Source organism: Anas acuta, chromosome 4, assembly GCF_963932015.1.
Source record: "Anas acuta chromosome 4, bAnaAcu1.1, whole genome shotgun sequence".
Lineage (NCBI taxonomy): Eukaryota > Metazoa > Chordata > Aves > Anseriformes > Anatidae > Anas > Anas acuta.
This window is the reverse complement of record NC_088982.1, coordinates 23,690,879-23,710,473: the sequence shown is the minus strand read 5'-3', so window position 1 is coordinate 23,710,473 and position 19,595 is coordinate 23,690,879. Positions and strand designations below refer to the sequence as shown.

The 19,595-nt window shown below is 39.7% G+C and overlaps 1 protein-coding gene across 5 annotated transcripts in view; it reads right to left on the bottom strand.

Moving 5' to 3' along the window:
* The window catches only part of KLHL5 (kelch like family member 5), a 57,992-nt gene that overhangs the window by 22,514 nt on the left and 15,883 nt on the right, over window positions 1–19,595 (bottom strand). The window contains exons 1-2 of one of the 5 annotated variants that reach the window (XM_068680127.1): window positions 17,441–17,538; window positions 9,479–9,661 (exon numbers count right to left, since the gene is read on the bottom strand). In XM_068680127.1, coding sequence (XP_068536228.1) covers window positions 9,479–9,621 — 143 coding nt within the window. In that variant the 5' untranslated portion in view covers window positions 9,622–9,661; window positions 17,441–17,538. Of the gene's footprint in view, window positions 1–9,478; window positions 9,662–15,434; window positions 15,582–16,776; window positions 17,397–17,440; window positions 17,539–19,595 lie in introns of those variants that run through there. The other 4 variants (XM_068680124.1, XM_068680123.1, XM_068680128.1 and 1 more) reach the window with 4 other exon arrangements.

The window sequence follows — 19,595 nt, the reverse complement described above, 5'->3', positions numbered from 1 at the left end:
GAGATCCATTTGTATTATATCGGTTAAGGTTTCAAATGTGAAAGAATGACTTTCTAGTCCTTTTTCAAAGTGCTTTAAAACACTTTTACTCTTGGTGCACACATACACATTCATCTACTAATGCTGATGACAGGACTACACAGTCAACAGGGAGATGGTACAGCCAACAAAACCCCATATAAAGAGGAAAATATGCTGCGCAGAACAAACTAATTAGCAACTAATCTCTTTTGTGGATATGTACTGAGCATTTTATTAATTCTGATTATTTAAAGATACAGAGTAAGTAAATGTGGTAATCTGCCTGTTTGTTTTTATTATTATTATTTTATATATATATATATTTCATGTTTTATTCTCAGTGCCACTCCACACGTGTAAGAATGAAGATATCTCAGTATGCGTTCACAGGGCTAGGGTTAAAGAATGAGATCCACCGAAGACAGAATATTCAATCCATGGTTCTGCTGTATGAAACCTACCAGAACTATTGAGGAAGCCTGCTGTTCTTGTTCCCAAAATACCTCCAGGAACAGCCTTGTCGGTTGGATCAATGTTTGTGCTGCAGCAGCACGCTATTGTCTCACTCACGTAGAATTCAAATCTAAATACACTTGCATAGTTACTGAGCCACAGAAACATCAAACTCAAGAATCAAGCCTAAAGCAAATATGCTACACAGCTCATCTGCATATATTCAATAAATCCGATACTTCAGGAAACATCAGTTTATCCTGAGTCATTACATTGGCTTGTTAAGATGATAGAGATCTGGGACCTCAAAAGAAAATAAAATTCACTTAAAATTTGAGCACCAGAGGAATAAACCTCAAATGTATTAACAGCAAGGATTTGCAGGTATACATACGAAGTCATGAATTATAGAAAAAAACCCTGCCTCTTAATTAACTACAAAATAAACAGCGAAGAACTGTCTCTTAGTTAATTAACTGCATAGTAATAAATACTGACTGCTCTCAACTACTTTTTTCCCCTGCACATCTTTTGAACAATAACCATTTGGACAGGTCTACAGTCAGGTAATCGTTTTTTTCTACTTGCTAAGTCAGTAGTGTTCTGTAAGAGTGTACATGGAAAAAAGTATTTTTAAAATCTTGTATATTTGAAAAAGTTTTGTAATGAGAAATAAGGTTCTGTTATTTTAAAGAATATATGGTTCTTGAAATACAACATTTATTCTGTATCTCATTTGTGGAGAAAAATTAGAACAGAACCTCTAAACGCATCACTTCCAAGCATTTTAACCTCATGTTTAATGACACCTACAAATGAATGGGAATATTGCCTCCTAATGATCTGCAGAAGTTCAGTGAAATTAGAGTAAATTCATACAAACAACATGGGAGAGTTTCTACAACCGCCTTTTGATTTAACAAGATTAGATCTGTGTGTGCAAAATAGAAGTTCTTATCACAAAAGAAAGTGTGTAGATGGACAGATTTAAATAATCCAAGTATCCCTGTAATTCCAATTTAAAAAAAAAGGAAAGAAAAAATAAAAAAGCAAACAAAATATTCAAACTTTGGCAATACCGTCTTGAACTTCTGTGTAGAATAGAACATGAAAAAGAAAGGTCTGTGCCATGGGAAACAGAACCCAACACCAAATATTGAATTTTTTTTTTTTTTTTTTTTTTAACTAACAGTGCAACTGTTTTAGTTAGCTGCACCATTATATACAAAATGGTTGGACTGTACTTATCTTAACCACAACTGTCAAAGAAATGCCAAGCAATAACCCAAAGCTCTGGACAAACGCCTCCTACCAGCTGCAGTGGTACCAGCAAAATTCTCCCTGTCGTTTCCAGTCTTGAAGTCCTCCAGAATAAATTATTTAAAATTCAAAATGTAATCCATTTCATATTTTTGCTAACTTTGTTCAGATTGACGAGAAGGTATATATGCTTCACAGTGTCATGTGCTTTCCAGGGAGTGACATGCATATGCCAAAACAGCATGTCCAGTGCAGGAGTAGATTAAAACAAGCAATGTGCCAAAGCATATATTACACGGATAACAGTTTTAATTTTAGCCAACAAGCATGATCACAATAAAAAGTCTTAGAACAGGTATCCACATAGTTCTCTAAATATAACTTTTTCAAAGAAAGAAAGAGGATTGAAAGATACAGTGACAACACATCAAGGTGACACTGCGGTAGCATAAAAGGAAACACTGGCAGACTCCCAGTCATCTGGCCTTATTTTGTCCCATGTTTTTCTCAGTAGTCAATAAAAATCAATTACTACTTTACTCATGTCATTTGACACCCACTTGTTCATTGATTTCTTAATCTTATTACTAGTAACTGATTTTTCTTTCAATTTTTTGGATTGTCTGAAGATAAACCACATTCCTACACACAGATCATACCATGTGGAGCAGTTATACCTTCATGTATAACTGAACTGTCCACAGAAGGGTTTCCTCACTCTCATTTGCTAAAAAAGCTCTGAAATAGCTACGTGACAAGTACAATTTTTCAGAAGGAAATCTGTGCAATGACTATAGAAATGGCACTTATAAATAATACCCACAGTCTCCCTGACAGCTTGAGCCATCACCTGCAAATGTGAGCTTCGTAAGTATGTAACACAGAGAGATTCTCTATTATTTATAAATCATTACATTTAAAATATTTGACCAAATCAAGCATTCACTGGGAACTACTGATGGTACAAAATGCTGCCTTTCCTCATTTAGAAACCAAAGTTATGGTTTTTTATGTTTTTTGTATTCTTAGTTTGCAGTCTTTTTTCTATCAGTAAGATTTCTTTCCTAAGTAGCTCAACTAAAATAACAGAGAGCAGTTGTGGTGGTGTTCAGCTGCCCAGCTGGGTAAAACCACGACACCCACAAGGATCCCTGAGCCCTACTGATCAGTCTCTCATGCAGAGAAAAAAGTACGCTAATGCCAAAATTTTTCATCTGGAAAATCAAAGGTGTGTGAAGAGTTAATCTCTCTGGAAAAAACATTCAGTGGCTACGCACTAAACACTGGCAAAATCTGCATGTTTTAGTATGTTCTCCTGTTCTTATGGGAGGTTCTAGCGTTACTGATTTCTTCAATTTCTGTGGTTTGTACTGATCCAAAACCAGGAAGAGGCACCATGACAGCTTAATTCACTTTGAAGAGCTAGGCTAACTTCATTGTTACAGAATCACAGAATCACAGAATTTTCTAGGTTGGAAGAGACCTCAAGATCATCGAGTCCAACCTCTGACCTAAAACTAACAGTCCCCACTAAACCATATCCCTAAGCTCTACATCTAAACGTCTTTTGAAGACTTCCAGGGATGGTGACTCCACCACCTCCCTGGGCAGCCCGTTCCAATGCCTCACAACCCTTTCAGTAAAGAAATTCTTCCTAACATCTAACCTAAAACTCCCCTGGCGTAACTTTAGCCCATTCCCCCTCGTCCTGTCACCAGGCACGTGGGAGAACAGGCCAACCCCCACCTCGCTACAGCCTCCTTTAATGTACTTATACAGAGCAATAAGGTCACCCCTGAGCCTCCTCTTCTCTAGGCTGAACAAGCCCAGCTCCTTCAGCCGCTCCTCGTAGGACTTGCTCTCCAGGCCCCTCACCAGCTTCGTCGCCCTTCTTTGGACCCGCTCAAGCACCTCGATGTCCTTCTTGTAGCGAGGGGCCCAAAACTGAACACAGTACTCGAGGTGCGGCCTCACCAGAGCCGAGTACAGGGGGACGATCACCTCCCTAGCCCTGCTGGTCACAGTGTTTCTGATACAAGCCAGGATGCCGTTGGCCTTCTTGGCCACCAGAGCACACTGCTGGCTCATATTCAGCCGACTGTCCACCATCACTCCCAGGTCCTTCTCTGCCTGGCAGCTCTCCAACCATTCCTCTCCCAGCCTGTAGTTCTGCTTGGGGTTATTGCGCCCCAGGTGCAGGACCCGGCACTTGGCCTTGTTGAACTTCATACAGTTGACCTCAGCCCATCGGTGCAGCCTATCCAGATCCTCCTGCAGAGCCTTCCTACCCTCGAGCAGATCGACACACGCACCTAGCTTGGTGTCATCTGCAAACTCACTGAGGGTGCACTCAATGCCGTCATCCAGATCATTGATGAAGATGTTAAAGAGGACCGGCCCCAGCACCGAGCCCTGGGGGACGCCACTAGTGACTGGCCTCCAACTGGACTTGGCTCCATTCACCACAACTCTTTGGGCCCGGCTATCCAGCCAGTTTCTAACCCAACGAAGCGTGCGCCAGTCCAAGCCAAGAGCAGCCAGTTTCTTGAGGAGAATGCTGTGGGAGACGGTGTCAAAAGCCTTGCTGAAGTCAAGGTAGACCACATCCACAGCCTTTCCCTCGTCCACCCAGCGCGTCACTTTGTCGTAGAAGGAGATCAGGTTCGTCAAGCAGGACCTGCCTTCCATAAACCCATGCTGGCTGGGCCTGATCGCCTGCTTGCCCTTCAAGTGCCGCATGATGACTCCCAAGAGGATCTGCTCCATGAGCTTCCCTGGTACTGAGGTCAAACTGACCGGCCTGTAGTTCCCCGGGTCTGCCCTCCGGCCCTTCTTGTAGATGGGCGTCACATTTGCTAGCCGCCAGTCAGCTGGGACCTCCCCCGATAGCCAGGACTGCTGATAAATGATGGATAGGGGCTTGGCCAGCTCATCTGCCAGTTCTCTCAGTACCCTTGGGTGGATCCCATCCGGCCCCATCGATTTGTGGACATCCAAGTGCCGTAGCAGGTCACCAACCAGTTCTTCGTGGATGGTGAGGGCCACATCCTGCTCCCCGTCCCCTTCCACCAGTTCTGGGTACTGGGTATCCAGAGAGCAACCGGTTTTGCCGCTAAAGACTGAGGCAAAGAAGGCATTGAGCACCTCCGCCTTTTCCTCATCTCTTGTAACTAAGTTTCCCCCCGCATCCAGTAAAGGATGGAGATTCTCCCTAGTCCTCCTTTTTGTGTTGATGTATTTATAAAAGCGTTTTTTATTATCTTTAACGGCAGTAGCCAGATTGAGCTCCAGACGAGCTTTGGCCTTCCTAATCTTGTCCCTGCACAGCCTCGCTACATCCTTATAGTCCTCCTTAGTGGCCTGCCCACTTTTCCAAAGATTATAAACCCTCTTTTTTCTCCTAAGCTCAAGCCACAATTCTCTGTTGAGCCAGGCTGGTCTTCTTCCCCGCTGGCTCATCTTTGGGCGCATGGGAATAGACCGCTCCTGCGCCATTAGGATTTGCCTCTTAAAGAGCGCCCAGCCTTCCTGGACCCCTCTGCCCTTCAGAACCGCCTCCCATGGGACTCCAGCAACTATTTTAAATAACTAATTAATAAATTAGTTATTTAATTAATAAATTAATTAAATAAATAAATATTCTAAATAACTATATAGTTATTTACTAAGAGCCAATAAAATGCGCGTACTTCTTGCTGCAATGGCCATAAGGTGCCTCATCTAGACAGTTTTCTAGGCCTTCAAAGCAATTATTAGGTAAAATGCTGACAAGCTGCCAAACCTGGCACTTGATAGATTCAGTATCTCCCAACCTGATTCACCTGTCGGAATGAAATGAAGCTTCCTAACATCTTCAAGATAAAAGGGCCAGTTCCTAGGCGCCTCCTGGTTTCTGGCTGCCTAGCGGCTGAGAGTAGGCCTAGGGAACTCGACAGCTCGACCTCCTGCGAGGAAGCCCCACGTTGCTTCAGCTACTCGATAACAAAACAAGTCAGTAATAAAAGGTTTATGTGAAAGTGGTACCATCCCATACAACCATTGTGTATGCAGAAATTAAATTTGTTTAAAATACCTAAATACATACGTAGCATGCAGAATTTGATGTTGAAATGACATCCAATTATACCTTTCTTCCAGGGAAATCAAACCTTTCAAAATTATTTTGCCACTTCTGACATAAAGCAACGGTTACAATAAATCCTTTAGTAAAATCTTTCAGAATAATCACAGTTAGTAGCAACAGATACCTTTTTGGCATAAAGCTAGCACAGAAGAACTGCTTTTAGATATATTTTGGTTTTTCAGAAACACACCGTGCGTTCAACTTTTATAAACATGTAATTACAACAATAAAAAAACTGCAGTGAAGAATTTAGGAAGTAAGATAATATGGTGTGTGAAAGTAAGGAAGTATTATTAAGCCATATGGAAAAGAAGTACAAAGATAAATAAACCTCAAGATACAAAAATGTCTGCAGACCAGGATTTGTACTCTTCCAAACAAGTTTACTAGCCACTAGAGTACATAAGCTTCCATTTCCCTTCTTTTCTTCAGTCCCATGCCTTTTATATTTTCATCTGTCAGTGTCAACAGGAAGGAAAAAAATAAAAAGGCTCTGACAGATTTTCAGCCTGCTGGTTAAAGAATGTGATGCAGTGCAGGCTTTAAATCCCCTCCGGCCAGAGATCTCCCATTCCTTAAGTGAGTTCTGACCATCAAGTTATTACTAAACTTTTACTGTGGGTATTGCAGTTAGATGAATGTAAGAAACGTAGTCAATGACCTCGATGTCTGAAATCACTGTGGACACATGAAAATCATCTGATACAAAAAAACTAGACTCCATTTCTCACATTTAGAAGAGCCCAGCAACAGTTCTTTACAGAAGTTAAAGGGGGTTAGGGAGTAGAAGTATAATGTATTTTTTGCCTTGTAGAGAACTGTTCCCTTTTCTACCTACTTTTTGATCTCAAATAAGTTCTGAGCTATAATTTCAGCACAGAACGAGAAGATAAACAGCCTTACAAGAACAGGAAATGCCATATTCAGAAAGATTATGGCTATGTGTGATACTCTTACCTGTAGCAGACTCAGAGCCCTAATTTTTTGAATAGACTCAAAAGAAAACCTCTCAGAATTTACAGTAATGTACTACCTGTGCTTTTTACTGCTGCAGACACCAAACTCGCTGCTCTTTTCTCTAAGCATATACTTACTTCATATAATTCAGAACATTCAAGTACCATCAAATGTAGAAACAGAGAATTAAGAAAAAAAAGATACAACTATTCAAAATAGCAGGTTCAAAACAGAAAATCTGCAAACTGCTCTATGCATGAGTGATTAATAATAATGAAAAATATTCTTACTAATTCTATGTGACCACATACTGAGAAAAACTTTTTTTTAATTAAAAAGCTGTCCAGAGTAAACAAACTTTGTTTTCTTACATGCCTTAGTGTGCTAAGCCTTTAATCTAGTATCTATTTAATAAATATTGTTAGTTATTAAATCATAAGATAAAATAATCACGACTGTTCTGAAATATAGTGAGAGTTCCAGCCTTCAGACAATGCTAAAGAAGTCAGAACTTGGACAGGTTGACGCAGGCAGTACAGATTTTTTACTAGATTTTAGTACAAATCCTACAGATTTTTTTTTCTTACAACACAGGCTACCACAAATACATCAAGCCAATCTCACTGATTTTTTTTTTTTTTAATTTTTGAACCAAATGTGACACTTCCATCTTTATATTTTGTGCTATGGAAAAATGTACCAAGATGAAGACTGTAGTTATTGCTATGTTTCCTTGGGAAAACAAAACAGTCAGAGAAAGAACTTACTGTTGCAAAAGGCAAAGCTTCTTTGTAGGCTGCTCCAACATTAAGAAAGTGAACTAAGGATAAACATAAGCCTCCCACCTCCTGCTACAAGCACACAGTGTGCTTCTTTGGCCTTAACTTTTGTGCATATTTAAAACACAATACTCCAACTACAGCAAGATGCTTCTCCTCCTGAAGAGGAGAACAGAGCAAGTAACAGGTGGCAGCATGAGCCTAATGCACTACAGAAATAGATGCAGTAGCAGAAACTGAGGGAGCAAAGTCAGTTCTATAAATAAATGAGGAACAGGTAAAAAAACACATTAAAGAACTTTTTAGCATACAGAATGTCGTGTTTATCTTGTTGAATCAAAATCTTCCAGTCCTTACAAGACAGTTGCAGCTGTCCTCTGCACCCTTTCCACACTTTTTAATCATTAAATAAACCCAACCCCAGAACTATATACTGCAAAGGTGCCATAAGGAAGTAAAATTATTTCTGTACTATTATCATCACTATTTTTTTGTTTACAGCAGTTTACAGCAAGCAGTAAAAAAGCTCTTTGACTTCTAAATTACTTCAGTGGGTGCAAGTCCAGCGGGGGTACGTGCATTCCCTGTTTTCATCTGATTTACTCTTTGCATAGGAACCGTGAAGTTTTGTGATTAATTTGATTAAGCCAAGCACTGATCTTACGCAACTCTGTAGCCATAGGGAAAGTCAAATCAGCTTGCTCAACCACACTTCCCTTGTCTCTCCAAAAATACTCATCATTCGAAGAAGTGTTTACAAAGGAATTGAGGTCAGGGGTTGGGTGGAGAGCAGGACCACCCATTTTAACAGTAATTGCAGTAAGATTTGCTTTACCCCTGATTTTCCCATGTTGATTACAGTCTTGACTGTTTAAAAATGAGGTTTCATAAAACGAAGGCTCACTCTGAGAGCTACAGCAAGTTATACTGTAACTACCTCCCTGCTCCCCAAGTTGGTTCCCATCTCCATGCTGTCTTTCCTTCAGTTGCATCAGCACAACAGTGTGGCTGATTTCTGAATAAAAGCAGAAATCTGGCTTTTTAAAGAAAAATACCAAACCCAAACCAGAAACTTCTCCCAGACTTTATTAACAGCGTTAAACTGTGGTTTCACTGCAGGGGTAGAAATCAGCAATGGAAAACAGGAATGCTTTAGGCTACTATTTCTGCTGCAGAACTAATCTTACGAAAACACAGCTTAATTACACCTAGGTTCCTATTCAAACTATTAATCCCATGCATTAAATATTGTAACATGCTTCAGTTATTCATACTTCTGTTTCATAATCTTTGGTATTTTCCTAGCATTTAAACGGCATTCTGTATTATCTGTTAATTACGCAGATGACAGATACGGGAATGTTTGATCAAATTCAGCCTTTTAACACTTACTGTCAGTGCTCAGTAATCTGCTATCAAAGGACTTGTTACTACGGGAGACAAAAAACTTCACGTGGACAAGGGACTGTCCTTGTTGCTAATTATGACTCCAACAACTTATAATTAAGTTGAAAGAAAAACTTAAGTCTAAGAAAATGTATTTACTCCATTCAATGGCACAAAAACTACTGCTGCTGTTAATGGTCTTAGGGTACATTCGGGACTTTTTTTGGGGTCTTACTTTGTTATGCAAATACCTTACTACCTGCTTGAAGACAAAAAGTGTAACATGAAAATATCCCAAACATTTTTGGTGCTCTATCACATACAACAGACAGAAATTAACTTTTAGTTTCCAAATAAATGTTAAAAAAACATAAGCATGTCTAAAGTATTCCAAACTGTTTAGGATGTTTGGAAGTTTTATAAATAAAGAACAAAACACACACTTTGACACCACATTTGTAAACTGATAAAAGGTTACTCCAAATTATAACAAACTTACCTGTGAGCAGGAATTCTCCGATCACCAGCAACTAACACCACATCACATAGCTGTTTGTGTCTAAGATAATTCTCCATCTTTTTAAAAGTTTGTTCAGCGTGATTGAGAGCCTGAAAAAATTCATCTGATGTACAGGGCTCCATAGTTTGACAAGATGATAAGGTATGACTGCTGTTGGAGGTTCTGCCAAAGACAATAAGAGAAATCTTAGTCCGCACAACATTAAGGTGCATCAATTCTCCATGCAGATGATAAAATGAAAACCATATCCATGCTCCCTTCCAATTTTATTTCTGTTCATATTAATACTTTATTTCTCCAAACCCTTATGAAAACAGATACAATAATTTGGTGCTGTACTTTGCAACTACCGGGCATGTAGCGATCAGTCCAGTAATCACATCTATCTATCATTGTCAGACAGGAGGAAGAACAGGCATCTACCAAGACCCCGCAAAGTGAAAAAATGATGGAAAAGTATTCAATAAGGAATCACACCTCTTCCTGCCACCCCATCATGCACATATGTTAAAATCTTACTTCACACTTAGCTTAGGATGCCTAGAGCAAAACTTGGCATATACGGAGCCAGAAAAGGAGTGTGGATGCAAGGGGAAAAAAAAACACATGAAGAAACACATCAATATACTACCACTCCTGCTGCATGAAGCCTTAAGTATTTGAAATGAGATCCAGCAGAAAGAAGACAGTGGGGAGGGAGGAGGGGAAATCAAGGGTGGATGGGGAGAAAAATTATTCCTGTCCATACACACAGCAGTTTGCAAGAAAAGAGGAAGGAAAATGTAAATGGAATGCATGGGTCGAGGACGTAAAGGAACTGGATCCTAACTATGCAGACTGAGGGAAGCATACCTTTTCTTGATCACAATCCTTTCACTGACTGCTTCTCACTTTGCACTGTGAAGGCAACTTAAAAAAAAAAAAATACTCTAGACCTACTATAATATTTGGAAAGACATGAACTCGTGAGACCTACATCCCGAGCCCTCTTCTCGCAAAGCTCAATGCTTAGCTTGGGATACTCATTTGAAGAGGGGTCCTCACATACCAAAGCCTAAATTTTCAGCAGAAAGATGTTCTGTAAATTTTCAGGGGTGTGTGTATGTGCCCAGATAGCTAAATAGGCCAAGTAATCTGACACTGAGACTCAGATCTAGTAATGGATCAGAAACGAGATACCTGCCTACCTACTTCCCTTGAAGGACTTTATCTTAAACGTGCTCTGAAGTTGTGGTTAGGCATTTATTGCAGCTGTGTCAAGTTCTCCTCACCCCCCATGAGTCACTTGTTCTGCTCCACCACCGGCCCTCTGACATGCTGGAACAAGTCTTCTTTGTGGCCATGTGTGAAACTGAATCAAGGAACTCATAGACCTGAAAAATTAATGGGGGTAGGAAAAAACCCTACCTTTCTCCCATATCAGCTCCTTGACCTGACTCACTCTGTAACCACGCAAAACATGATGTTGTCAAACTGGGTGGTGTTTCACAGTGAAGGAGCCAGTACTCAGGGAAAGCAACTCTTTTGTTGCACTGTATTTTAAATCTGATTCCTCAACTTACCCCATTAAAAATGATCTCAAAGGAAAAAGAAAATCTACCAGATATCAGGGATCTGACTTATATTACAGCCTCATAAAAGAGCTGTGCAGATACGACTGAAGAAACCGGTGTGGAGAAGGAAAAAACGTTCTCAGCCAGCACCTTCCTGGCTGATACCCTCAGCAGAGCTACTGCCAGTCCCCAGGGCACACGCGTGCACCCTCTGTGCAAGGCTCACTGACAGTGCTGCTTTTGGTCAATAAGGAAAAGGAACCACAACAGTGTCTGTTTAATACAAGCCCAAGATAAAGCACATACACGTAGGACACAGCAGAGCCAGGCCCAGTTTGTTCCCTTACCTGAAGAAGTTCAGCACCACACCTGCCCTCTCTTCTAGCCAGTAACTTATCAAACATTTACCACAGGGAAATGAAAAGGAAAGGGAAAGAAAGATTATGTTGAATGCTCTATGAAGAGAACACAGAAGAGACTCCTGAATGGTTGAGGTGCTTGCACAAAACGGGAGATATGAGCTATTCATGCCTATTGCCCAATCACTGCCTAAGAAAAATTCAAATCTCCCCCTCTTTTCCCCAAACTCTCTTACAAATCTGTGTCCCAGCTCAGTTCCCAACAGCCTCAGCCAGGACAGCTGCAAGAAGAGACACATGGCAGGCCCTATTTTTCTCCCTCCCAGCAGCAGCACCGAAATGCCTCTCCAAATTCTTGCCTCACACCCTTCACTCCTAGAAAGGAAACCTGGGTACCTAATGCTGACCTCTGGTCTCCATGCTCAGAGCAAACATCCAGCCAAGAGGAGCTGCACCTCAGAGCATCACGGCAGTCCTGCTCCTTTTGGATTTGGATTCCCCCCCCCCCCCTTTTTTTTGGAACCTTTTGGATCTCTCAAATCAGATTCATCTTTAAGTACAGCACAACAAACTTCCCCATGTAAGATAATTACATGTATCGAAGAACACTTTCTACACAGTCCTTCAAGATTTAAAATATATTTCTACCATGTTAAGTGAAATTATCATTATTTCTGTATTTTTATTATGGGTATTTCAATGTTAGTGGGGTTTTCTTTTTGTAGTTTTCAACGTTAATTCCACTTTTTTAGTGTTTCTTTTCATTCCCTATTCATGCCAAATGATCCTACCTAACACTAACCAACCGATAACTTTTTAAGTATTTAAATATAATAATTCATTAGGATGATCATAAAAACTTAAGTTACTCTAAGCGCAAGCTCTTTCCCATGCTAGCTACACATTTTAATATCTTGGTGACAAACATTATTATTATTATAAAAATTAATATGCTAAAGATGCTGGGTTTCTTTGACTTCTCTGTCTGACAAAGGATTTCTGTATGAGCATGCCTCTTTACAATCAAAACTATGTACAAACCATGCTACATAACCATTCACTTTCAAAGGATTTTATTTCTTGAAGTAGGATGTTTGGAACAAGGAGCTGTGCCCAGTAAAACAGCTCATCCCAAAGCAACGAAGCAATTAACTGAGCTGGTAGCAAAACAGGCACAAATGAGTTTCAAAAGTAAGAGCATAGATGATGATGGCTGGAGAGCTGAATTCACACCTCTCCTTCTGCTGTTTTTTGAGGTTTCATTGCTGTACCTTACACAAAGCCACAGCACAGTTTGCAATGTAAAAAAACAAAACAAAACACATAGCAGCCTTCTTCTTTCCTCCCACTTTTACTAAATCTCTCTTCTACACAAGGCTTGTGTATCTCAGTTTCTGGGGGAGAAGCACAATCTGCTCCTATTAAGAGGATTTGCATCTTTCTTTTAAAGTATTATTTTAAAGGAAGAGTTACAGTAGTTATTGCATACCAGTTACATGTTAGTTAAAACTTAAGAATTCCAGTAAGCATTAACCTTGGTTACAACAAAGTTTCCAAAACTTTTTTTTCCAAGCATGTTACCTCCTGCTCTGCATTCTAAAATATTTTTCTGACCATATCTTTTAGGTTTGGTATCTCCACATTTGTTTTTCAAATCAAAACCAAGCAAGAAAGACTTCAATATGACCGGGAAAAAATAAACAAACATTTCAAACTATTCATTTTGGAACATAGGGGCAGGAGTGAACTATGAATTTGAAATTAATTTTAAAATCTTTTTCTGAAAAATGTGTAAAATGGTCTGAAAAACACTGTCTGAAAATTATATGCAAATTTACTTCTCTCATCACTAAGATGCTTCCAGTGAACACCTCTTTGTGGTTCAGAGAATAAGGCAACAGCCCTCAACATTTTAAATCTTAATACACAAAGAATATAACCTTTCAATTATGACATTTAAACAAACAGAAAATTGACAAGCCAATATGGATACCTCAAAGTGCAGACGCATTGAAAAAAGTAAGCTTAATGACATTTCAAAGAAGACTAACAATAATAATTTTGTTTACACACCTCAAAATGGTTCAAATCATAAAAGAGGTGTAGAGATAAGTAATCTTTACTGTTGCATTAAGATGGTTTCCTGGAGTTTTTACATAAAACTTGTCAAAATATTGTTAACATTTATATTTTTTAATCAGTTCTGTTACACTGCTTCCTCCAGGCTAGCTGACATTTTATTGCACATGGAGACACAAAATAATAATCTGCCAGCTTCCATTATTTACTATGATGCTTTACAGAGTCAAATATTTCCTTCTTCAAAGTTAGGAGGACAAGAATCTCGGCTGATGACATTTCTGTGCTTGTATCTACAGCAAACCAATTCCAATGCTTTAATGTATGCCTGGGTGAAATGAGCCAAACACCACACTGCAGACTAGGTTTGCTCTATGTGTTTTCAGCTTGTTACCCATGGTGCCTTCAAGGGCTGAGGACTGCTTCTAAGGCACCCACTAAAAGCAGAGGAAAACAAATCTATTGCTAATAGGCTTTAGTTTGCTATACAGCAATCTGCACCCCATGGGAGAATTTTACAATGTCTACAAATCCAAAATGATGACCCTCACCTCAGGAATGCAGGAGAGCTAACAAACAGCAGCAAGAGAGGAAATCAGAGAGATGAAATGCAGCAAACTGTCGTTGAAGATCATACTGGTCACGACACGTAAGAGCATGATGTGAACAGCTTTACAGCCAGCTAGCCCTGATCCCTGAACGTGAATGATCCGTTTGCATCTCAGATAGTTGTGATTTCTGCCTTTGTCAGAAATTGGGAACCAAACTGGAATTCACTTACCCTTACGCCATCGAGCTCTGTACTATTGACTACAAAGTTCTACATCCTCTCTCCTCAAAATGAAACCTATAATGATCCAAAGCTTGCAGAATGCCACAGACCTGATCAAAATGCTCTTCTACCTGTGCCAAATGACACAGCAAAGAAAGGTACGCACAGAGCAGCGAAGCTGCTGCTGTCACCGCAGGCTGTCAGGGCTCAGAACTGGGCAAGAAGTTCAGAGGAGCGAAGAAGCAAGATAACTCCGTAGCTTCCACAAGAAGTTTTTAGTCTCTTTTTTTAAAGGATTTTTTTCACGCATGCAATTTGTTTCTAATGGAGGAAACACAGGGCTTTCACAAAGGAAAAATAAACAACTCTGAATACTACATACATGAGAGAGTTCTGTCTTCTTTACTCAAGAACAGCAGGCAAGCAGCTGTATTTGATAATAATGGAAAAGAAGACCACCTTATCATGTTCTTAACAGAGGAAAACAACAGTTGTTGGGCAGACGTATGTAGGTTATACATTCTTAATGAAGGGAATGAATAAGATATGCTGTCAGTACCACCTCCCCTGGAGAACAAAAACACAGAAAACAATACCAAGTCCTTATATTACCATTAGTAACATATTAGATCGTACCAACACTGAACTCAAAAATGACCTACAATACCTATTTTAAATCACGTAAGTAAAACCCTAGCAAGAATTACAAGACAAAGAAATTCCAAACAACTCCAGATGCTGTATGTGACTAGATACATAATTAAAAGACATTTCACATTGACTAATTTCAAATCCTAAACGCATTGAAGTCTGCTGCTCCGTCTGCAAAAAACAACCCAAACCCATAAATAAAATAGTAGTACTATAAAGACTTCTCCCACCCCCTCAATATGTATCTGCAGTTTTTCAATTCTACAAAGTGACAAGTTACTTTTGTCATATGTAAATTCTTCTCCTACAATTATAACCGAATCTGTACTAATTTCAAGCTACACGTTTCTCTCTTTGAATTACGTGTTTTTTGCTGCATTGATTACTTTGCTACGGTGAGAACATCCTATTTGGTGTAACACGGTACATAAAAATTTCACACCACTAACAGATGTGATACAGAGATGTTACATCAATATCGTATATATTATCTAGTCACACAGCTATTTAAAAATACATACCTGAATATCACCTAAACTAAGAACTCTTCAGAGGCATATTATTTATAGCTCTGTAGTTGTTGCAGCACGATGAGGCTGCTGTTACGAAGAATCAGTAGGCATTACTTCCTTTCCCTGTAATTTTAGTACTTTTGCAGTAAGTGCCAAAGACAAATACGCTGCGTTGACTCCTAAGCATTTTTACCCTTCTTCCTTTCCTCCAGTCTTTAAAGGTTGCATAAACCACAAATAGTTAGTGTTTATATTCTGCACTGCTTTGCCCTTGCACTAAATGAATTCTTCTCCTGGGGAATGGAAAACAGTAAAACTGCTTTAACTAGATTGATCTGTCCCTAACATGCTTTATTAAACACTGTACCCTTTAAACAGACATGCTTTCCAAAACACTTTATCATTGCAGAGTTATCTTACAATCAAGAAAGCAAATACCATAAAATTTACTCGAAATGGTAAGCTAACTACTATGCACTACATGCAGGATAAAAGAGGAAAAATACTTTCTGTGAAGAATGGCTGACTTAAGCACCAAAAGGAGGTAAAAGAAATAAACTAAGACTTAACAAGAAAGACGTTACCTTACCTAATTTTCCACCAGCTGTTAAACACCTTTCACATTTAATAACAAACTGTAAGGTTTCATCTTTAGTAACAATATACAAGAGAAGAACGCCAAAACATCTTTATAGACACAATAAAACCATTATTTTTTCTTTTAAGCTAGGTACAGTTTAAGGCACCTGAGCAGACAACTGCAATCATTTTAAAGCAACCTTCCAGTATTAGTTTACAGCACAACCCGGCTGACTTTCAACAGATTATTTCTTCAAGTTGTACATGCACAAGCAAAAATTATATTTTTTGTCTTACAACCTAAATATTCTTTACTGTTTCATCTCTCTCATCTATAGAAATACATGGAAACATCAGATAGGAGTGACAAGTAGCTTTAATTTTCACGGTTTTCTCCAAACTGAGACTGATTTTCAGCATAGCTAGGCAGTCAGTATCACTTCAAAACAATTTTAAAAGCATCCTGTAACATCATCATTGGACATCACCTTATTCATAGCAGCAAGTTTTAGGGATAACATTTAAACCAGCAGTGAGTGCATGCACATCTTCGCACTTTATTTATCTACATTGACTAAATAAGATTACCTTTTAAAAAGGTCAGAGTAAACACACCAAAACCTGTTTATAAATCATTTTCTGTTTCGGATGCACGGCAACTACTAGGTTTCTGAAGCATTTCAATCTAGGATAAAGGCTAGCCTACACATGCATGCAATCTGTAAACACGAAATGAAAACACATTGCTCACAATAGGAAAGTAATAATTAACCTGCACGAACTGCTGTCCGATTCATTTTCTTCTTCGCTTGCTCTATCATCTGTTTCTTGTCTGTCAAGCCAACGCGCACCTCCACAATCTTCTGCAGAGAATTCAAATGCAGGGATTTCTGAGGTGGATGCCATTGGCCAAGGAGGTGAATTCTGGAAATCCTGTTGGCTAGACCTTCTGTAACCGACTGCTGCTAAAGGTAGGTTACCCGCATCTAAAAACTTTGTGCCACCAGTTGTTACATTTGGTCCTCTGCTCCAGAAGTCTCCCTGGTGGCTTTCGATTGCGGGATTAGGGGCTGACGCCTGATGACCAAACCACCTCCATCTGATTTTTAAAATCTGCTTCACGTCAAACTCTTTACGAGAGCCAGACATCCTTAGTGAGAGCCAGTGATCGTCTAGGCAACAGGGTAAGAAGCAGCACACATAAAAGAAGATTTGTGCACCCAACCAAGACAAGAGAAACACATGCTCTGCCCGTCTGTGGCAGGCAGAGATCCTACAGGAGAAGGAGGGGGAAAGGATTGCATTCACACCGAAGCGGCTTCCTTAACCGTCTGTCATTTCAGTACCAACAAAAGGCACCGGAGAATGAAAAATCTCATGGTAAAAAGAGAAGGTGAAACAGTCATCTCAATCAGGAAAAATGCTAATCAGTTTACCCTAAAAGCTCCGAGGCTGCTTCTGTTGCTCTCCTCTGACCATTAGCTTTCAAACACACCAAACAGTGTTCATTAAAGCCCTTTCAAGAGCTGAATACCACCCCCTCCTCCTAAACCACAAACGCACGTAATTCCTGTACTGCATCTTACAATCTCTGCTTCTCACGCTGTTAACTCTTGCTACTACAGGGAGGGGGGGGGGGGAAATGCACAAAGCAATCAAAATTCTTCCTGCACCGCTGAAGAATAAATGCACAGAAAAGACTAAAACCAGCCCAAAATAACTGACTATACTGAGGAGAAACTGAACTGGGTATTGAATGGGAAGAAACTGAATAATTTTCTCCTGTTACGGGACATGCACTAAGTTAAAATACAAAATAAAAGAAAACTATAAGAGCAGCCTGGAAGGCTCAAGGGACCGGTACTGGGTTATTGAGCCTTTCATCTTGCTGTGCTTTGATTCAAATCTAGGTCTGCAGTAACCAAAAATTTCTCGCATTCTGCATCTGAAGTGAGCGAATGGTTGCCATTCACTTGCACATCTCTGAAAGCAGAAGCAACCCAAGCCAACTGGTGACTGTCCAAGACACCAGAAACACCCCCTGCAGAATGGCCAGCAGAAGGCTTTTGCTTCTTTCTCATCACATGGAGTCAGCTGCTTCAGACCAGGGTAAAGATGCTGTGACAGGAGGGAAAAAGGCATACGTGTACTTCTGGGACAGAATTCCCACTAGATGGGCTGAGTATGTAATGTATCAAACTATCCAAATATGTCTTTATTTGAATGAGGGAATACCAAGTCAAAGGGACAAAATACACAATGACGAATTTATATTTCCTCTGAAAAAACAGCCTCTTTTCTCTATGACATATGGAGACAGAGAGGTCTAAAATGCTGGGACTCGTTGCAATCACACGCTAGCAACAATTTCAGAATGCCGAAGACACCGGATTTGATCAGCCCTTAATGAACAGAACTACATTTTTGATCTTCACAGTTCAGCTAGTCTGTTCAGCTCTCCAGGGTACAAATTCAACAAGTTTATGGGACCTGCTTCTTTTCCACCTACTCTTACCATCAGAAGTGGAAGTTACTGCCTCTCAGATGGGCATTACCAGCTACAATATATGCTTCTCTCATCTTGTGATTAGGATTCGCGTAGGGTTCTTTAGACCAGCCTATATGCAGAGCCCATGTGAATGTACATAGTGCCCAATTTCACCACCCAAAAAGCAAATGCTCTGCTTCACGTCAGGAGAAAAACATGCTATTTTCTTGGGAGCAGCTATGCTGAAAGGGCTAGTTTTAACCTCAAAAGCTCACCCACCATTACTCAGAACATAGTTATTTATGAAACTGCTGCTCACAAAAGCTATCAAAGCTCATTTCTATAGAAACAGCGTTCCAGCTGTTCTCTACAAGAGATGCTGAATTTCAAAGTTTCTACCTTGCTAAGATCTTGGTCTACCAGAAGACACGTACCGTGGCCTTTGCAGCATGCCCAGAAAACAGTTAAAGGTAACCTGCGAGGTGAGATGAGCAAGTACATAAATACACAATGTTGTAGTCATCTTTGCTGGGGATTTCATTTAAGCACAGCCAAATGTGGAAATATTTTAGAAGGATAATGATTTAACATATAAGCATAAGTCTGCACACACGTTGAACTGAAAAGACATGAAATGCAGTCCCTATCCATCCTGTACAGCTATGCAGTTTTCAAAAGCTTAAGTACAGTGTTCAAACACCATCTTTTGTGCAAGTTAAAGCTGTGTGAAACCACCGTACCTTTCAAGAAGCATTAACAAAATGGCATTTTTTTCATTTATCCTCTCCTTACGCTTTGTGTTGGTGTTTGGTGTTCCCCAAAGGTGGATAAGCAAGGTAAGCGACTGGTGTATTTGTTAATATTCACCACAGTATTAGGCTTTTAATTATCTGTTTGACTATAAGAAGTGAATTTTAAATACCTTTACTTCTGCTGGTATGGTAAATCCATTATACATAAGGACTGACCTGAATTTTCTTTCTTGTATAACAGACTCATTTGGAATTCAAACTGTCCCAGTAAAAGTCTACTACAGCAATGGCAGATTTGCCAATTCTGGTGCTTTTTCAGCACTTCCTTATGACTCACTGGGAAACACAGCC